This window comes from Gossypium hirsutum, chromosome A07 (genome assembly GCF_007990345.1).
Source record: "Gossypium hirsutum isolate 1008001.06 chromosome A07, Gossypium_hirsutum_v2.1, whole genome shotgun sequence".
NCBI lineage: Eukaryota > Viridiplantae > Streptophyta > Magnoliopsida > Malvales > Malvaceae > Gossypium > Gossypium hirsutum.
The window spans coordinates 25457306-25473781 of record NC_053430.1 but is presented as its reverse complement, the minus strand read 5'-3'; the positions used below and the strand labels follow the sequence as shown (position 1 = coordinate 25473781).

The following is a 16476-nucleotide window of genomic DNA, read 5'->3' as shown; positions in this document are numbered from 1 at the left end:
TAAGGATATGTTTGGTTCAGTGTATTACCTAATACAATACAGGCCGAATACGCGCGTATTACATGACGCCTCTAATCCGGCGTTTGGTTCGCTGTAATAGGCATTACGGGCGTAAACCAATCCCGACCTAATCCCCTTTTTTGCTGCTTTTGTAATCCCTTCCCAAATCCCTGTAATACCTATTACGTCCGCCTTCCGTCCCTTGCTCTCTGTTTTACCCTCGCTCCCTACCCGACCCTCTCCTATTCTGTCCTCAAAATTTCTCCTTCCATCTCCCACCGTTTTTGTTTATTATTCTGGCTCAGTTCGATGCCGCCGGGAAAGAAGCCCCTGATTTCGAATACACTCTGCGAAGCATTGCTCATTTGTACAATCTGGCTACCGTCTCGCAGGCAAAGACTCAAGCTGCCAACATTGTTGCCAACGATTTTCGCCAGAAAGCCGCCGAATACCGTTCTCAAGGTCCTAATTTGTTTTTTTTTTCTTTCTAAATTGAATTGAAATTCTCAAATTCAAACAATTTCATCTTGTTCTTCCTAAAATTGAAATCTCTTATAGTTGCACGAATTAGAGAGATATTGGAGAACGTAGGATTAGCGCAGGAGAGTTTGCCGTCAAATGTGGTTGCATCGGCGCAAGTTCTGGCAAACGTTGCTAATTTGTTGAATATTCGAGACACCGAACTTAGTAGGTGGGTTGCTTTCAATTTACAATTTTGAAAACTTCCGTAATTCATGTTGATTTCCATGTATTATATTTGGAACCTAACGAGGAAGAAAAACAAAATGGATCTAGTTTTCTTGTAGCAATGGGTGATATTTCTTTGAGAAAGACTGGGGTAGATGAGAAGAGGGCTAAAGTGCACAAAGAGTCCAAAACTCTTCTTGAGTATACTCGAAAAGCAATAGCTAGGTTAACCTATTTGAAAAGGTAAAGAATTTGTACGTTTACCACCCTAAATTTAGCCCTTCGTTTGAGTCTATTTGATGGTTATTGAGAAGAAATTGATATTTTCATATAGGACATTAGCACAACTAGAAGATGATGTGGCTCCATGTGATGCTCAAATGGAAAATTGAAAGACGAACTTGGGTGTTATGGCGTCAAAGGAGCGACAGTACATGCAACAGTATAACAACTATAGGGTATCCTTTGTATTTTTATTTTCAGGGATGCATTAAGATGCAAAACTAGTTACAGAAATTTAAGCTGTTGGTTCTTCTGAGATGAACATACTATTTATCAGTTAAAAGGGACAAAAATGGGTGGAAAGAGAAGCTGCCTTTGCCGTAAGTGGATGAAATTTAACTGGATATGCATGGTTTGATTTGAGTGGTAGGGTTAAAGTTTATCAACCATATAGACAGGACATTCAATGTATAAAATGACTTTTTATTACTATTCGAAATTATAAATAAAATGGATTGAACAGGAGACTTAGAACTTCATATATAGGCAGAGTTGGAATAGAATTATTGTACGGATTCTGTTTTAAAGCTGAAAAATCATTAGCTGAGGTACTAGTTCATAGTCTTGGACAATTTATCATTAGATCATTTTAGTAGAAGAATCATTTTCCTTGGTGAATATTGCACTTTTGCATATATTGGAATTTAAATAATAAAGTACTGCATATAAAGCTACAAGGATGTAGCTATTCTTGTTTTCTCACTCATTGTTAATTTATCAAGATTTTGGCTATCTAATTATCACATATATGTTGCTTGCATGAATTCTTTCTGCGTTTCATTTATGCTTAATCTTGTTTGATAGGCATTACTGAATCGTGTGGGCTACACACATGAAATTAATAATGGGGTGTTGGTTGAAATGGCCGAACACAGGAAGGACTTAGAGAAGAAGACCAAACCCATCTTAGATACTTTGAGGAGCTACCAGGACCTACCTCCGGTAATATGTTATCATGGTTGGCATTGGAGCACTATTGTGCTTTGGTGTTAATGTTTTCTATATACATATCAAAATTTCTTCTCTATTATACTTGGTCTTTATTTCCTATATCAGACTCTTTGGTAATGGATCCTCTTGTCTGTTCATCGCCCATCATGTCTTCATGTAAAGCTACAAGAGTAAAATAGTAATTGTAAATATATGAGGTTTCTATGGATCTTTGTAGTGAAGCTTCACATAGTATTTTTGTATATTTCTCTCTCAAGATTGTTTATGGTTTTGATATAAATAAATGAACAGAATTTATATTTGATGTGCATTTAATCTCATCAAACACATAAGTAGACGCACTTTTTCCACGTGTCTTAACATTTTGGTGGTACCCTGCTTGGCACTGCTTGTTATGTAAAACTTGCATCCTTATTGACAAGTCATAATATAGGTAACATTGTTAATTCAGATGGTCTATGTTCAAAGTTCAATTTTGGTCGTCATCTTTGTCTAGAATGTTTTGGACTTGGGGCCCTAGTTTCCATATCCTTGTCCTTGCAATGAGGGAATGTGCTCTAAAGAAGTGCGCAGTATTACCGTTATTTTATTTTTGTTCGTGCAGGATAAAGCTTTAGCTGCCTTAGCAATTGAGGACAAGAAAAGGCAGTATGCTGCTGCTGAAAAATACCTGGAAGATGTGTTGCAATCAGCCCTTGCTACGTCAGATTGATTGGCTTACAATAGAATTTACTTTCTTCTGAACAACGTGCTGATTTTTTATTAGTGAACTTCTGGAAGGGTGAGTTTGCCCAGGTGATCGAAACCAAAAGACAGTGTGATGTTGCAGACAACTATTCAGATTTATGAGATTCAAGTTGTAACGTGTTATAGTATTAATTTGAAGTTGGTATGTACGCTATGTGTGCTTATGCATGCACGTTGTAATGTAATCGTCTTAAGCTCCTGCTCTTTCCCCTTTGTCATCAACTTTTGCAAATTTTTATTATCAAGAATTTTATGAAATTATATATTATTATTAAATTATATGTAATAATTATTATTTTAAATTATACAAATTCATAAACTATAATCATATTAGTTATAATAATTTTAAATTTTATTAAATCATATATTTAATTAAATCATATTAGTTATAATCATATATTATGATTTGAGTAAATTCATATAAGAATATTAATTATTAAGAATTTTATTAAATTATATATTTTAATTATATTATATTTAATAATAATTATGTTATTTTATATTTTACAGTATCATATATTATGGTTTGAGTAAATTCATATAAGAATATTAATTATTAAGAATTTTATTAAATTATATATTTTAATTAAAATATATTTAATAATAATTATGTTTAAATATGATTAAATTATTTATTATTGATATTAATCTTATTAAAATTTAAATAAAATAATTTACCAAAACAAATTTCTGCTAATTATTAAGAATTTTATTAAATTATATATTTTAATTAAAATATATTAAATAATAATTATGTTTAAATATGATTAAATTATTTATTTTGATAATAAATAATCTTATTAAAATTTAAATAACAATAACAATAATCATTTACCAAAACAAATTTATGCTAAGGGTATTCTGGTCATTTTAGTTTTCTCCATTATGCTATTACACCTCTATTACATTCAACCAAACACAGTTTTACTATTACGCCTCTATTCCATTACATTCAACCAAACAGTTGATTTGCTATTACACCTCTATTCCATTACACCTCTAATCCAATCCAATACACCTCTAATCCAATACAGCGAACCAAACGTGCTCTAAAGAAAGAAGGTCCAAACCCATTTCAAGAGTAAGTCAACACCACACTTGAAGCAATCTACATCCGCTCAAGACCAAGTCAGACAACCCTTGGTTCTAAGTCAAACCAGAGAGAAGAATCAAAAGATATATTTCTTTGTATTTAAGAAATTTCTAGAGATTATAACTTTTCTTTCAAATTTATCAATAAAATTGACTCCACTTTTTGAATTCAACTTTCAACTCAAAGTTTTTGTGTACATCCATCTTGCCAAAATTTTTCCTACTCGATGCTATTGCTGCTCATGGGTCACTATTTTTAGAATACTCTCTCTATGTTTAACATCATTAGTGGTTGTTAGAATCTTTTAGGTAATTTTTTTGCTAGTAACAAAATTTTCTTTTAGGGAACATTTTGTTCTCTTTTTCTCTTTGCTATATAAAATGGAAGATGATAAAAAAAAGTTACCAATTTTGAAAATCATTCACTACAAATTAGTCTCGTAAAGTTTGATGGTAATAACTACCTTTCTTGATTTGGGTCATGTCTATTATTCATCAAAGCTAGAGGATTACAAAGTTATATTACCGGTGAAAAGAATACACCTGCTATTGGTGATCCTATATTTAATTTATGGGACCTAGAAAACCTAATTGTCATGTTATGTCTTATCAACTTGATGCAACATCAAATCTCTAAAACATGTTTATTGCTCGATAGTACTACAAAAATATGGAGTGAAACTGCTCTCATCTACTCACAAGTGGGAAATGATGCTCAAATATTTGAGATACGAAAAAAATTCCATAGCACAAGGCAAGATGAGATGTCAATTTCCCAATATTATGTTGACTTGAGTGAGTTGTGGTAGGAATTGGATTACTATCAAGATTTTCAAGAAACCAATGTAGGAGATGCACTCAAATTTCAAAAATTTATTGATAAAGAGCGAGTTTATGATTTTTTAGCTAAGCTGAACCATGAGTTTGATCATATTAGAGTTCAAGTCCTTGGAAAAACTCCTTTTCCATCTCTTAAAGAAGCATATTCCTATGTCCAATGGACCAACGAGAAGAAATTATGAGTGTCATGCCCTATATAACACTAGTAGAGAATGCAGGGTTGACCATTAGTGGTTTCCAAAAGCAAAAGAAGATTGATAATCTTAGTAAGGTGTTGGTGAAATCCGATCAAGAAAACAATTTTATAGTTGCTACAGAAGTTTAAATTTTTTCAAAATCGAGTCAATTTGTAATATTTATAGCAATAAACCTTTATCGATAAGTACTTGTACTTTGTGCGAGACAGAATCAAGTCAATCCTATAATTTAATCGAATTCGATCATATCTTTCAATCGAACAAACTTCTCCTTATCCTCATACCTGAATTGTGTCAAGTGTGGGCTTGAACAACACAAACCAAACATATAACAAGAAATGATATTATTACTTTCAGTAGGACATACTAAAAATGCACCAGCATGGGTGATCAGAAAGTGAGAGATAATCTACGATATTCGTATACAATATTCCGGACAACATGCATTGGAAAGGATTATGGGCGTTATTTCGATTTCATGGGAATGTATTGGATGCTTTTATTCCATTTAAGAGAAGCATGGTGGGTAAAAGGATTTGTACGGTTTGCTAAAATGGTGGATGCTCAAAGGGAAATTTCAAAGGTCAATGGGATCGTGATTTTAGGAAAAAATATTTGGGTAAAAATGGCCAGATTCAGTGGCAATAGGAAAATATGGAAAAAAAAGTACAGGCAAAGAAAGATTTAAGCCAAAAGGAGGAGATGCAGTCGAGAGGGATGGAGTATCGGAAGAGGTATGGGAAAAATCAAATGGCAATGTGTTATACGGAAGGCTAAAGTCAATTAAAGTGGAAAGTACAGGGATGAACAAAATAAAAGTTGTTGAAGGCCATGTTGAGAATGAACAACTATAGAAGCTACAACATTGCTTGGTGGGGGAGACCATGTCTTTTTGTAATTCAAATAGCTTGTCAGAAAGAATAGCTAGTTTAGGCCCTGGAGATTTAAATGTTAAGAGAATTCAGGGTAGATACTTTCTAATTGAGGTTCCTGATGATGAGCTTTTGGAGATTTTAAAGCAAAAAGACTGGGCATACCTAAAAGAATTTTTCATCAATATAGAGCCATGGTCGGAAAAATTTAAAGTTATGGAAAGGGCAGCTTGGATCGAAGTTTCAGGGATTCCACTTTATTGTTGGAACTACCAAACGTTTAAGAGAGTGGTAGGTTTATAGGGAGAGATAATTGCAATGGGTGAAAATCTGACAATGGTAAACAACTTTGACAAGATGGATATTTTGATCTTAATAAAGCAAGCACATAAACTTGATAAAGCGATAATGCTGAAGGTTGGCAATGATATATTTCCAATTCATATAAAAGAAAGAGGTCTGGTGGAAAAAACAAATGAAAATAAAAAAAGAACTGGGGATCAAATGGTGAGAGAAGAAGATGTATCGTAGGAAGTGGAATCGACAAACAAATGGGAAATAGAACTGTCATCGGAAGGAAGATGAAATGATGGGGTTGAAGGAGTTATTGAACCATGCCTCGAGAATGAAGGAAATAATAATGAGGTGCAGGGTACGTCGACTTAGGCATTTAATGTGAAGAATAACTCTTTTTGTAATGCGATGAGTTGTCCTGAAGTAGGGGAGGCAAATGTTGATTTATCAAATCGGGGCCTTGAAGATTTAATAATATGGGCTTGGCATTGGTATTGAATCAGAATAAAGGGATGGAAACTCAAATAACGGAGGTTAATGAAATGGGCTTTAATGAGAAAGTTATGCAGATTTCAGACAATGAAGAGAGGCCAAAGTTAAATCAAATTTCATCTTTTTTATCAGAGACAGAGGAACAAAGGGATAGGATTACAGCATCAGAAATTGAAGAGGAATTTTTTCAAATAAGACAGAACAAAAGAAACAAGAAAGTGTTGAATAAGAAGATCAGATCCATGCAAGAGATTCAGGACATAGTGCCTACAACGAAAGAGAAGCAGAAGAGGGACAGGGGAATTAGAAAATCGAAAGGAAATGGGGATTCCAAGAACGACGAAAGCATAGCAAATTTGTCATTATTGAATTTGGACATCAGTAACAGAAGGAAAGTCATCTTCAAAGAAGTGAAGAAGACGTGGAAGGTGGGGAAAAAGACTGGGATTTTGTGTGGAAGGTGATGAGGAGATAATTATCGAAGAGATAATGAGGGTTGAAGGAAAGCAATAGGGAGCCATCAAAGGCAGAGGGTAGGGGGTTTTGAGATTCTGGTGAGTGGTTGTTTAAATTGGTTTTATTTTTAATTGATCAATTTGGTTGGAAATATGCAAATTGTCACCTAGAACATTAGAGGGCTGGGATCGGTATCTAAAATTGATGCTGTCAATAGTTTAGTGAGAATGACTAGGGCTAATGTTTGTTTCCTTCAAGAAACTTAGTTAGAAAATGTGTCAATAGATTTAGTTAGAAAGATTGAGGTGATGACTGTTTTGATTTTAAATTCACTGCTGCAATTGAAAGATCAGGAGGTTTATTAACAATATGGGATAAGGGTATGGTTTCGGTCGATGTAGAGTTTTGTGGGAAGTGGTTTATTATAGTCGAAGGTAAATGGGTGCATGAAGGGAAAGAGGCAGTCCTAATTATGTATATGCTCCCAAAAATCTTTCAGATAAAAAAATTCTGTGGGAAGAGCTATACGGGTCAAGAAATCAATTTACTAGAGCATGGATAATAGGTGAGTATTTTAACGTGGTGAGAAATAGAAGTGAACGAATTAATTTTAGGGCTTTGAGAAAGGGGTCAAAGGAGTTTGGTGAGTTTTTTTATAAATGTAAGTTGGTTGACCTGCCGCTATTGGGAAAAAAGTTCACTTGGATTAATCTGGACAGTAAACGTAGCAGACTTAACTGATTTTTACTTGAGGAAGATTGGCTGGTTCGTTTGAAGGACTTACAACAGATAAGGGTTAACAGATCGATATCGGACCACATACCAGTCTTGTTGGTAAATGAATCTTTTGACTGGGGGCCAAAACCTTTCAAGTTCATTAATGCATGGTTCAAAAAGATGACTATATAAGATTAATTGAGATAGAATGGTCAGGAATGGGTTGTTTAAGAGGGCAAACGGCAGTTAAATTGCGTAAGCTGAAGGGAGCTCTTAAGAATAGGAATCTTTTATGCTGGCAATATTTTGGAAAAAATATTTATTGAAAAGAAGATAGGATAACGGAGATAGATGAAGTAAGTGAACAAAGAATGTTGACTGGGCAGGAAGCGGATGAGTTAAAAAAGTTGAACATCGAGCTTTGGAAAACAATAAAATTTAAAGAATCTATTTGGCGACAAAAATCAAGGATGACATAGTTAAAAGAAGGGGATACCAACAGTGCTTTTTTCCATAGAGCTGTTAAAATCAAAGCTAATAGAAAGATGGTGTATAGCCTAAAAATTGGGGGCCGATGGTACAAGGAACCTAAGGAGATGAAAGAGAGTTTGTACAATTTTTTCAAAAACTATTTTGATTGTCCAACAAGAAGATGGAATATGGACTTGGTTCTGAAGTTCAGAATGTTTAATGAGGAAATGGTTTTGAAATTGGAGGAACCGTTTTCGATGGAAGAAACTAAAGAAGCTGTTTGGTTTCTATATGGCTGATAAGAAAGGAAACAAAATGGCATCTTCCTTGGCGATTGCAGGTATTTATCGCGAGAAAATATTTAAAGCTTGGCGTTTTGTTGTAAACGTAGGTTTGTTAGCGATGGAATATGTTTTAATTTAGAATGCTGTAATGTTAAACTTTTGTTACTGTTCTGTTTGTATTTTACAACAAAACAGTTCGAATGATGCAAAATAAAAAGTAATTATCTCAATAAAAATTGGTAAAGATCGTAATTCCTAGAAAATAGAATTTATACTTCGTTAATAAATTCTCACTATTTTCTGGCAGAATAATGATAATTGAATAATTAAGAAGTGTGTACTTTAGGTCAACCGGTGTTATCTATTTATGGGGAGAGATAAAATAATCTTGGTTGAATAAGCTCTTGTAAAATAATATTATTTAAATAGAAAGCACACTACTTCTCTAATTAGAGTAGGGTTGGGTGACACACCCTAGTTAAAAATACTAGGGTTGTTGCATGAGGGGAATTTAAGCCTCTCATATATTGAGTTCAATTATATGTGCTTTCTACACTTTTGACCCAATACTTTATAATTTAATCCAACCCAATATTTGTTTTCTATTTCCAAAATAATTTTTTTGTTCAATTTATTTAGTTAACTAAATAAATTTCCTAATTAAATAATTTTCTTAACTTAATTTTAATTCCGTTAAAGTCATGACAGCTTTACCGTAAAAAATATACAAGGAAATATATTTAATTTCCTTATTCAACATATTCATAATGATTAATTAATTTAATTTAATTTATAAAATTCAATTATTTAATTATTTATAATTAATTAATAAGTCAAAAAAACCTTAAATTAATTTTCAATTCAATTCTGTACTTAGTGAGAAAACACATTCATTTGTGAATGTGACCCATTTCTCTTACTTCATTATTTCCATTCATTTCTATCCATTTGGTTTTATATGTAATTCATTACTGGTTTTAACAAACTAGCGGAGGGACCAATTGAACATATATAATTATGACTCAAATAATTTATAATTAAGTTTGGGTTTTTTGCCTATTAATTATAAACTTATTTAGTCACGAAGTCATTCTACTATAGTATCGTGACTAAGCTTAACCTAATTACATACCATTACAAAAATTACTTAATAAGTGATCATCTAATGACCTTGTCATAAGTGTGTTAACCTTATAAGATATCCTTAATCTATTTGGGATAAATTTATTCTCCCAATGTGATCCTATTTTATCTCATGGTAATCTTTACATCTTCCTTCATGCAAAGTCTATTACTATCAAATAGTAATCAAGTCATTTATCACAAAGACAAATGACCTATGGTCACTTTTACTTTTTATCTATCATGTAATGCGATTAAAGGATATCATTTACCATTTTTTTGGGGTTATGAATTCCACTATTGTGGAATGATGCTACATACTGAAAAAGTTATATACCTAACGCACCAGCTTTTGATTCCTTATCTATTTGAACTTATTAGTCACACATACATAGTCTATCATCTACTTAGGATTAAGGTTGCCACACTATGAACGTCACAAATGAATAAATCCGTAAACGGATCTAGTATCTATTCTACTTGGGTCATGCTCGATGTACTATCACAAACGGCTGTACGACTTCTATAGAATGTAGCGTCATTCACAATAGTGCAATTCATAACCTAAGACATGGGTAAATGATATCCTCTTATTGGCATTACATGATAGACAAAAAGTAAACGTGACCATGGGTCGATTGTCTTTGTGATGAATGACTTGCTTATTTGATAGTAATTAACTTTTCATGAAGGAAGATGTAATGGTTACCATGAGATAAAATATGATCATATTATGAGAGCGGATTATCCTAAAAAGATTAAGGATATCCTATGAGAGTAACACATTTATTACAAGGTCATTGGATGAGCATTAATTGAGTTGCTTTTGTAATGATATGTTATTAGGGAGAACTCGGTTACAATACTATAATGAAGTGATTTCGTGACTAAATGAGTTTATAATTAATAGGTGAAAAGTTGAAACTTAATTATAAATCATTTGAGCGCTAATCACATATGTCCAATTGGTCTCTCTGCTAGCTCATTGAAACAAAAAATGAATTGCATGTTGAATCAAATGAACAAAAATCAATAGAAATGGTAAAATTGGAGAAATAAGAAACATTCGAAAATGAATTTGGTTTTCTAACTAAATGAAAATGGTCTGAAAATTTAATCTATGGATTTTCAAATTATTAATTAACTAACTAATTAATTGAATTTCGATAATGAATTCAATTAATTGATCATAGTGAATCCGTTGAATGTAGAAATATTAAATATATTTTCTCATAGATTCTTTTACAGTAAAGTTACAATAATTTTAACAGAATTAGAATCAGGTTAAGAAAATTAATTAATTGATAAATTAATTTATCTAAATTTATTTATGATGTTTATTTTGGAAAATATAAAAACATGTATTGAGTTGTATTGAATTATAAAATATTGGGTTAACAGTCTAGGATGTACTTATAATTAGACTCGATACGGGAGAGACTCAAAAGCCCTTCATGCTAATACAAAGGATGGCAAACCCTAGTATATTTAACTAGGGTTGCCACCCCTCTCTCTCCTAGTTACACTAGGATTTTGTTTTTCAATTGAAATAGACTTCTACTAATTCAACAAGGGTTTCACTTTTTCTCCCTATAAATAGATGACATCGGTAGGGATAAATGAACAACTTTGAGATATTGTTATTCTGCTCGAAAATAGTGAAAATTTATTTTCTAAAGTATAAATTTTATTTTTCAGAATAAAAATTATACTGTTTCTATTAATGAGAGAATTTTGCTTTCCCACTGAAAGTAAACTAAATTATTTTTTATTCTATATTTGATTCGAATTCGTTTGAGCCCACAATCGAAGCCATTCATGGTACAAGAATAGAGAAGAAGGCCGTTTGGTTGAAAGTTAGGAACAACTAAGATTCATCTAGTCAAAAACACGTGTGTGATTTCGATAAAGGTTTTGTTATTATAAATATCACAAACTGACTTGATTTTCAAAATTTTAATTTTCTATTGTGCAAGATAATTATTTTCAAACTATATTTTTTCCAATAGACTCACTATCTAATTATATTAAATCGAAGCTAAAAGCAACTTAACTTGGCTTTGATAACACTAAATGAAACACTCCTTACCAGTCCGGAAGCCTAGATAGATAAAGAATGTCACATCAGTCACCAGAGCTCAAACTGGGTTTAAATTATAACTTGGAAGCCCAATTAACAAAATATTTGTTTCCAACATCCATAGGTCATATCCAACAAAAATTGAGCTCAAATTGGGTTTAAACTCTAACTTGGAAGCCTAATTAACAAATTTGGACTTATGTCTTGGGACACAGAAATCATGTCTCGAGACTTGCTTCCTTTTTAACTAAATTAGCTACTAACTTCGTATGTCTTGAGATATAAGAATCATTTCATGAGACCTTAGAATCATTTCTTGAGACCTTAGACCTTACTTGCCATGTCCCGAGACTTGCGTGCCATGTCTTGAGACCTTAGAATCATTTTTTAAGACCTTAGACCTTACTTGCCATGTCTCGAGACTTGCGTACCATGTTGTAACGCCTCAAATTTTTGTACTTTCAGCTTTTGTAAGTGTTAGGCTTGGAAGTGTCTGAATCTGTGTTCCGAGTTATTTTTGGTTTAAATATATATGAGTTAAGTGATAATGTGCTATGGGGTGTGTTTGGGAGGTCCTAAGTTCAACCTTTAACTTAGGGAAAATTTTGGCATTTTGTTGAATAAAGCCTGACTTGAGGTCAGTGAGCTTATAATGAATTATAGGTAAAAACTTAACAGAATGAGCTAGCTGGTCTAGTGGTTAAGTGGCAAGGGAATACGCTTAGGGTCAGGGGTTTGATTCCCTGCAATGGCGATGGGATTATTTTTGCTGCAAGTTACAATTAAAAGTTGGGCTAATTAGAAATCTGAGTTGGGGTTTTAAGAAAAATTAGGGTTTATTCCCTTCTTTTTAGAATAAAGGCATTCTTTTTGTTTTCTGCCGTCTTTTCTTTTGTTTTCCTAAAAAAAAAACCTTACTACCGAAAATCATCTTTCTCCTTCCCCTCTTTTTTTTTCTTCTTTTTCAATAAGCTTAGACGTAAAGCTAGCGGTCCTATTGATTCGAGAATATTCAAGGATCTGTGGATCACTAACCGAGCGAGGAATCACCGTTCTTCATTGAATGATTTGGAGTGCTTGTGGTTGGATTAGCAGTGAAAACAAACCAGGTGTGTACTCCGATTGCGTAAAAATCGAGTTTTGGTGAAAGCCAAAAAGCGGTCTGTCGACGCCACACGGGCTTGTGGTCTGCCCCTGTGGTAGCCTGCATCGCAAGACACGGGCATGTCACTGACGAGCGTGTAGGCCACACGGGCATGTGGGTCACATGGTGAACCACATGGGCGTGTGGGCCTACAAGGGCAGGGCACACGTGTGTGTGAGCCCAATTTGTTTGAAATGTCCTATAAGGTAGCACGGGTCGCCTAAGTCGACTGTGACCTTACTATAGGGGCGGTAAGCGTTATTTAAACCCCATACTCTAATTGATTACTAAACTGTATGCAAAAGCATGTTATTATAAGCATGTGTATCTGTCTGATTCTGTATGTCCATTCTGTCATGATTTTGATAAGATCTGATATCTGCATATAAGCATGTCATTATATGTATGTTGCATTGCATTGGGTTGGGAATTTTGTGAAGAGAAGGAAGTCTGAGAGGCGATTAGCCTGTTATCTGGCAGCTACGCTGCATATATCTATTATGTAGTGTTTTACGGTACTTCTTGGTGTGTAGGGTTGGATGGGTTAATTATATCCCCATACTTGGTGTATAGGGTTGGGTAGGTCGATTTTATCCCTACATAGTGTGTTGGATTGGTCAGAGATAGTGTACAGGGTTGGTGGGCATGTTTTCTGATATTTGATTTGTTATGCATGCGATACCTGTATGGCGAAGGCCAAACTATCTGTATTCTGTTATCTGTTTGTATACATGCTATTTGAGGGGATGTACACACTGAGTTTGCAAAAACTCACTCCTTTGTTTATTTGTCTGTCAGGTAATCCTCAGCAGTAGATGGATCGATGTGACGGAGGGCTCGATGGTGACCACTATTGAACATTTATGGATTTTTGAGTAACATTCTATTTGTCTGCTATTTTTTTAAATATTTATTTTTGGGATTAAAATGTCTTTGAACTTGAACTACTTTTAAGTTATTTTGGGTTTTTAAACTATTAAGCTATTGATTAATGAAATAATGATGTTTTAGCTTCCGCGATAATGAAATGTGTTCACCTAATAATCAGTTTGGAGATTTCATGACTTAAGTAACGATAATGAACTGAACAATTTTTAACTTGCTAAGATTTTCTAAAAACACTTTCATGTGACGCCGCCAGATTCAGCCATAACGTTTAAGCCGGGTTTGGGGGTGTTATATTTGGTGGTATTAGAGCCAGGTTCAAAACTCGGCTGTGAATTTTGAGTTTCAAAATTAGGTTTAAAGAAAATGGTTTGTGAAATGTTTTGAAATATTTGATAATAAATATGTGGTACACCGAGTCTCCGGCACCGATCCTGTAAGTTCTTTTAAACTCTGATATATACTATCTGAAGCATGCTTAAAATGAAATATTATCTATATTTGTCTGAAACACTATGTATGTATTGTGAGACTACTATAGGTAGTACTATACTGAAACACTTAGGTAGTGTAAACTGAAACTATAGTGAGCTTATTACTTGCGATAACTGACTCTGAAATTTTGATACTATTTTGTATAAAATATCTGCTAATAATTATTGAAACTGTAAACTAATGTGCATAAAACTTCTAAATACAAATTAATTCAATAATTACGATGAGCAAATGTAGTACTCATGGATGGGGTACTAGAGGCCGAGGTAGAGGCCGTAAAGGGATTTGAGCTGAGTCCTTCGCATCTGATACAATCCCTAATTTGGACACTAGCAAGATGCCGGTGTCACCTATTACTAAAATTAATGCTGAGTCTCAGGACTGTGTAGTTGGGGATGAAGCATTGTCCTAGGCCATGCTGCGAATCCTGGAGAGGGTTGTTGGGGCTAATGCTGGATTTAGAGGCCGTGGGTCAGTTACGGAACGACTCCGGTTGAATGGGGCTAAGATATTTAGGGGCATTACTGGAGTTGCTACGAGTGTGGCCGAGTATTGGATGGAGGCCACAGAGCGCATAATGGATGATTTGGATTTTACTGATGAGCAGAAGCTCAATGGTGCTATGTCTCTGCTTCGCGATGAGGCATATTAGTGGTGGTTGACCGTTAAGGAGGGAACTCAACCTGATAGGTTGACTTGGGATTTGTTTAAGACGACCTTCTAGAGCAAGTATGTGGAGGCCAGTTATATCGATACTAGGAGGCGTGAGTTCCCGAATCTTACTCAAGGAGATCATTCGGTGGCCGAGTATGAGGCCGACTTTCTGAGGCTGAGCCGTTATGCACGAGACATGGTGGCGACTGAGTATGAGCGCTGTGTTCGTTTTGAAAACAGCCTTAAGGATAATTTGAGGGTCCTAATAGCTCCGCAGAGGGAGTGTGAGTTTGCCGTGTTGGTCTATAAGGCCAAGATTACGGAGGAGGTCAAGCGCGCTGAGCGCCAAAACAGTGAGAAAAGAAAGGTTAAGAGGGATTCTGGGTCTTCTGGTACTGGGATGAAGCCTAGTAAAAAGGCCAGATCTGATGGGCCCGTGAGAGTTGGGCCTATTGTTGCACCTGCTGTGGTGGCGATTTGTCAGCTTTGCAATAGACGCCATCCAGGCGAGTGTTGTAGGTCTACTGGAGCTTGTTTAAGGCGTGGGTCGACTGAGCATCAAGTTAAAGATTATCTACTGAGGGGTAACCAGATGCAAGCTCCAGCTACTGAGACTGCATAGCCATCGAGGGTAGTTCAGCAACTACCTAGGGGCCGAAGCCAGGCTAGGGGTAGTAATGGTATGAGCCGAGGACAGAGAGCACCGGGCGAGGTACTGGGCCGACTGAAGCGAGGCAGCCTGTACTTGTCTATGCTGCACGTCGTCGTGATGATGGAGATGCTCCGGATGTCATCAAAGGTACGTTCTTAATTTTTAAGGTACCTTATGTTGCACTGATAGACATAGGCTCTACGCATTCCTATGTTGCATGTTCGGTGTCTAAGACTTTGGGAATACGGTACGAGAGCACTTCTAGTGAGATTTCAGTGGTGAGTCCGTTGGGACAGTCTGTTAGGGTTAGTAAATTGTTCAGAGACGTTCCATTGGAAGTTCAAGGAACAGTATTTCTGGCTGATCTGATGGAACTTCCGTTTGGGGAGTTCGATTTAATTCTGGATATGGACTGGCTGGTGAAGCATTGTGTAAGTCTGGATTGTGCTGAAAAGAGGATGGTTCTAAGGACTGAGGAGGATAATGAGATAGTCATGATTGGAGAACGACAAAATTATCTAAGTAATATGATATCTACGATGGTAGCAGAGAAGCTGGTGAAGAAAGGATGTGAGGCGTTTTTGGCCTACATCAATGTCTCAGATTCTAGGGACTCTTCGGTTAAGAACATTCGAACGGTGAAAGACTTTTCAGATGTTTTCATAGAGGAATTACCAAGATTACCTTCGAGTCGTAAGGTAGAATTTGGGATTGAGTTGATTCCTGGTACAGCTCCGGTGTCTATCGCTCCTTATCAAATGGCACCAAAGGAGCTGGCAGAACTGAAGGCTTAGATTCAAGAGCTGTTGGATCGTAGGTTTATTCATCCCAGTGTGTCTCCATTGGGAGCACCTGTTCTGTTGGTAAAGAAGAAGGATGGTACAATGAGGATGTGTATCGACTACCGTCAATTGAACAAGTTGATGATTAAGAATAAGTACCCACTTCCAAGGATTGACGACTTATTCGATCGGTTCAGAGGGGCTTCAGTATTTTCTAAAATTGATCTGCGGTCAGGTTATCATCAGTTGAGGGTAAAGGAGGCGGATGTGCATAAGACGA

At 35.1% G+C, this 16476-nt stretch overlaps 2 protein-coding genes and 1 long non-coding RNA gene across 3 annotated transcripts; all 3 read left to right on the top strand.

Annotated features, from left to right (window-relative positions):
- The first annotated feature begins 540 nt into the window (after positions 1 to 540).
- Positions 541 to 1144, top strand: LOC107953080 (uncharacterized). The gene is made up of 3 exons (XR_001699055.2): positions 541 to 691; positions 796 to 930; positions 1022 to 1144. It is a non-coding gene; the product is annotated as an uncharacterized lncRNA (long non-coding RNA).
- A 633-nt stretch (positions 1145 to 1777) lies between these two features.
- Positions 1778 to 2898, top strand: LOC107953079 (AUGMIN subunit 1). Its single transcript, XM_016888304.2, has 2 exons — positions 1778 to 1911; positions 2525 to 2898. Exons 1-2 carry the CDS (start codon positions 1831 to 1833, stop codon positions 2630 to 2632), a joined length of 189 nt encoding a protein of 62 aa, XP_016743793.2. The 5' UTR covers positions 1778 to 1830; the 3' UTR covers positions 2633 to 2898.
- Positions 2899 to 14523: 11625 nt separating this feature from the next.
- On the top strand, positions 14524 to 15384 carry LOC107955861 (uncharacterized). Its single transcript, XM_016891650.1, has 2 exons — positions 14524 to 14751; positions 14833 to 15384. Exons 1-2 carry the CDS (start codon positions 14524 to 14526, stop codon positions 15382 to 15384), a joined length of 780 nt encoding a protein of 259 aa, XP_016747139.1.
- The last annotated feature ends 1092 nt before the right edge of the window (positions 15385 to 16476 follow it).

Coding starts and splice junctions, on each gene's coding strand:
- LOC107955861 (XM_016891650.1), top strand. CDS start 14,524: ATGCTGCGAATCCTGGAGAGGGTTGTTGGGGCTAATGCTGGATTTAGA. Junction 14,752..14,832: donor TGTCTCTGCTTCGCGATGAG/GCATATTAGTGG, acceptor ACGACCTTCTAG/AGCAAGTATGTGGAGGCCAG.
- LOC107953079 (XM_016888304.2), top strand. CDS start 1,831: ATGGCCGAACACAGGAAGGACTTAGAGAAGAAGACCAAACCCATCTTA. Junction 1,912..2,524: donor GCTACCAGGACCTACCTCCG/GTAATATGTTAT, acceptor TTGTTCGTGCAG/GATAAAGCTTTAGCTGCCTT.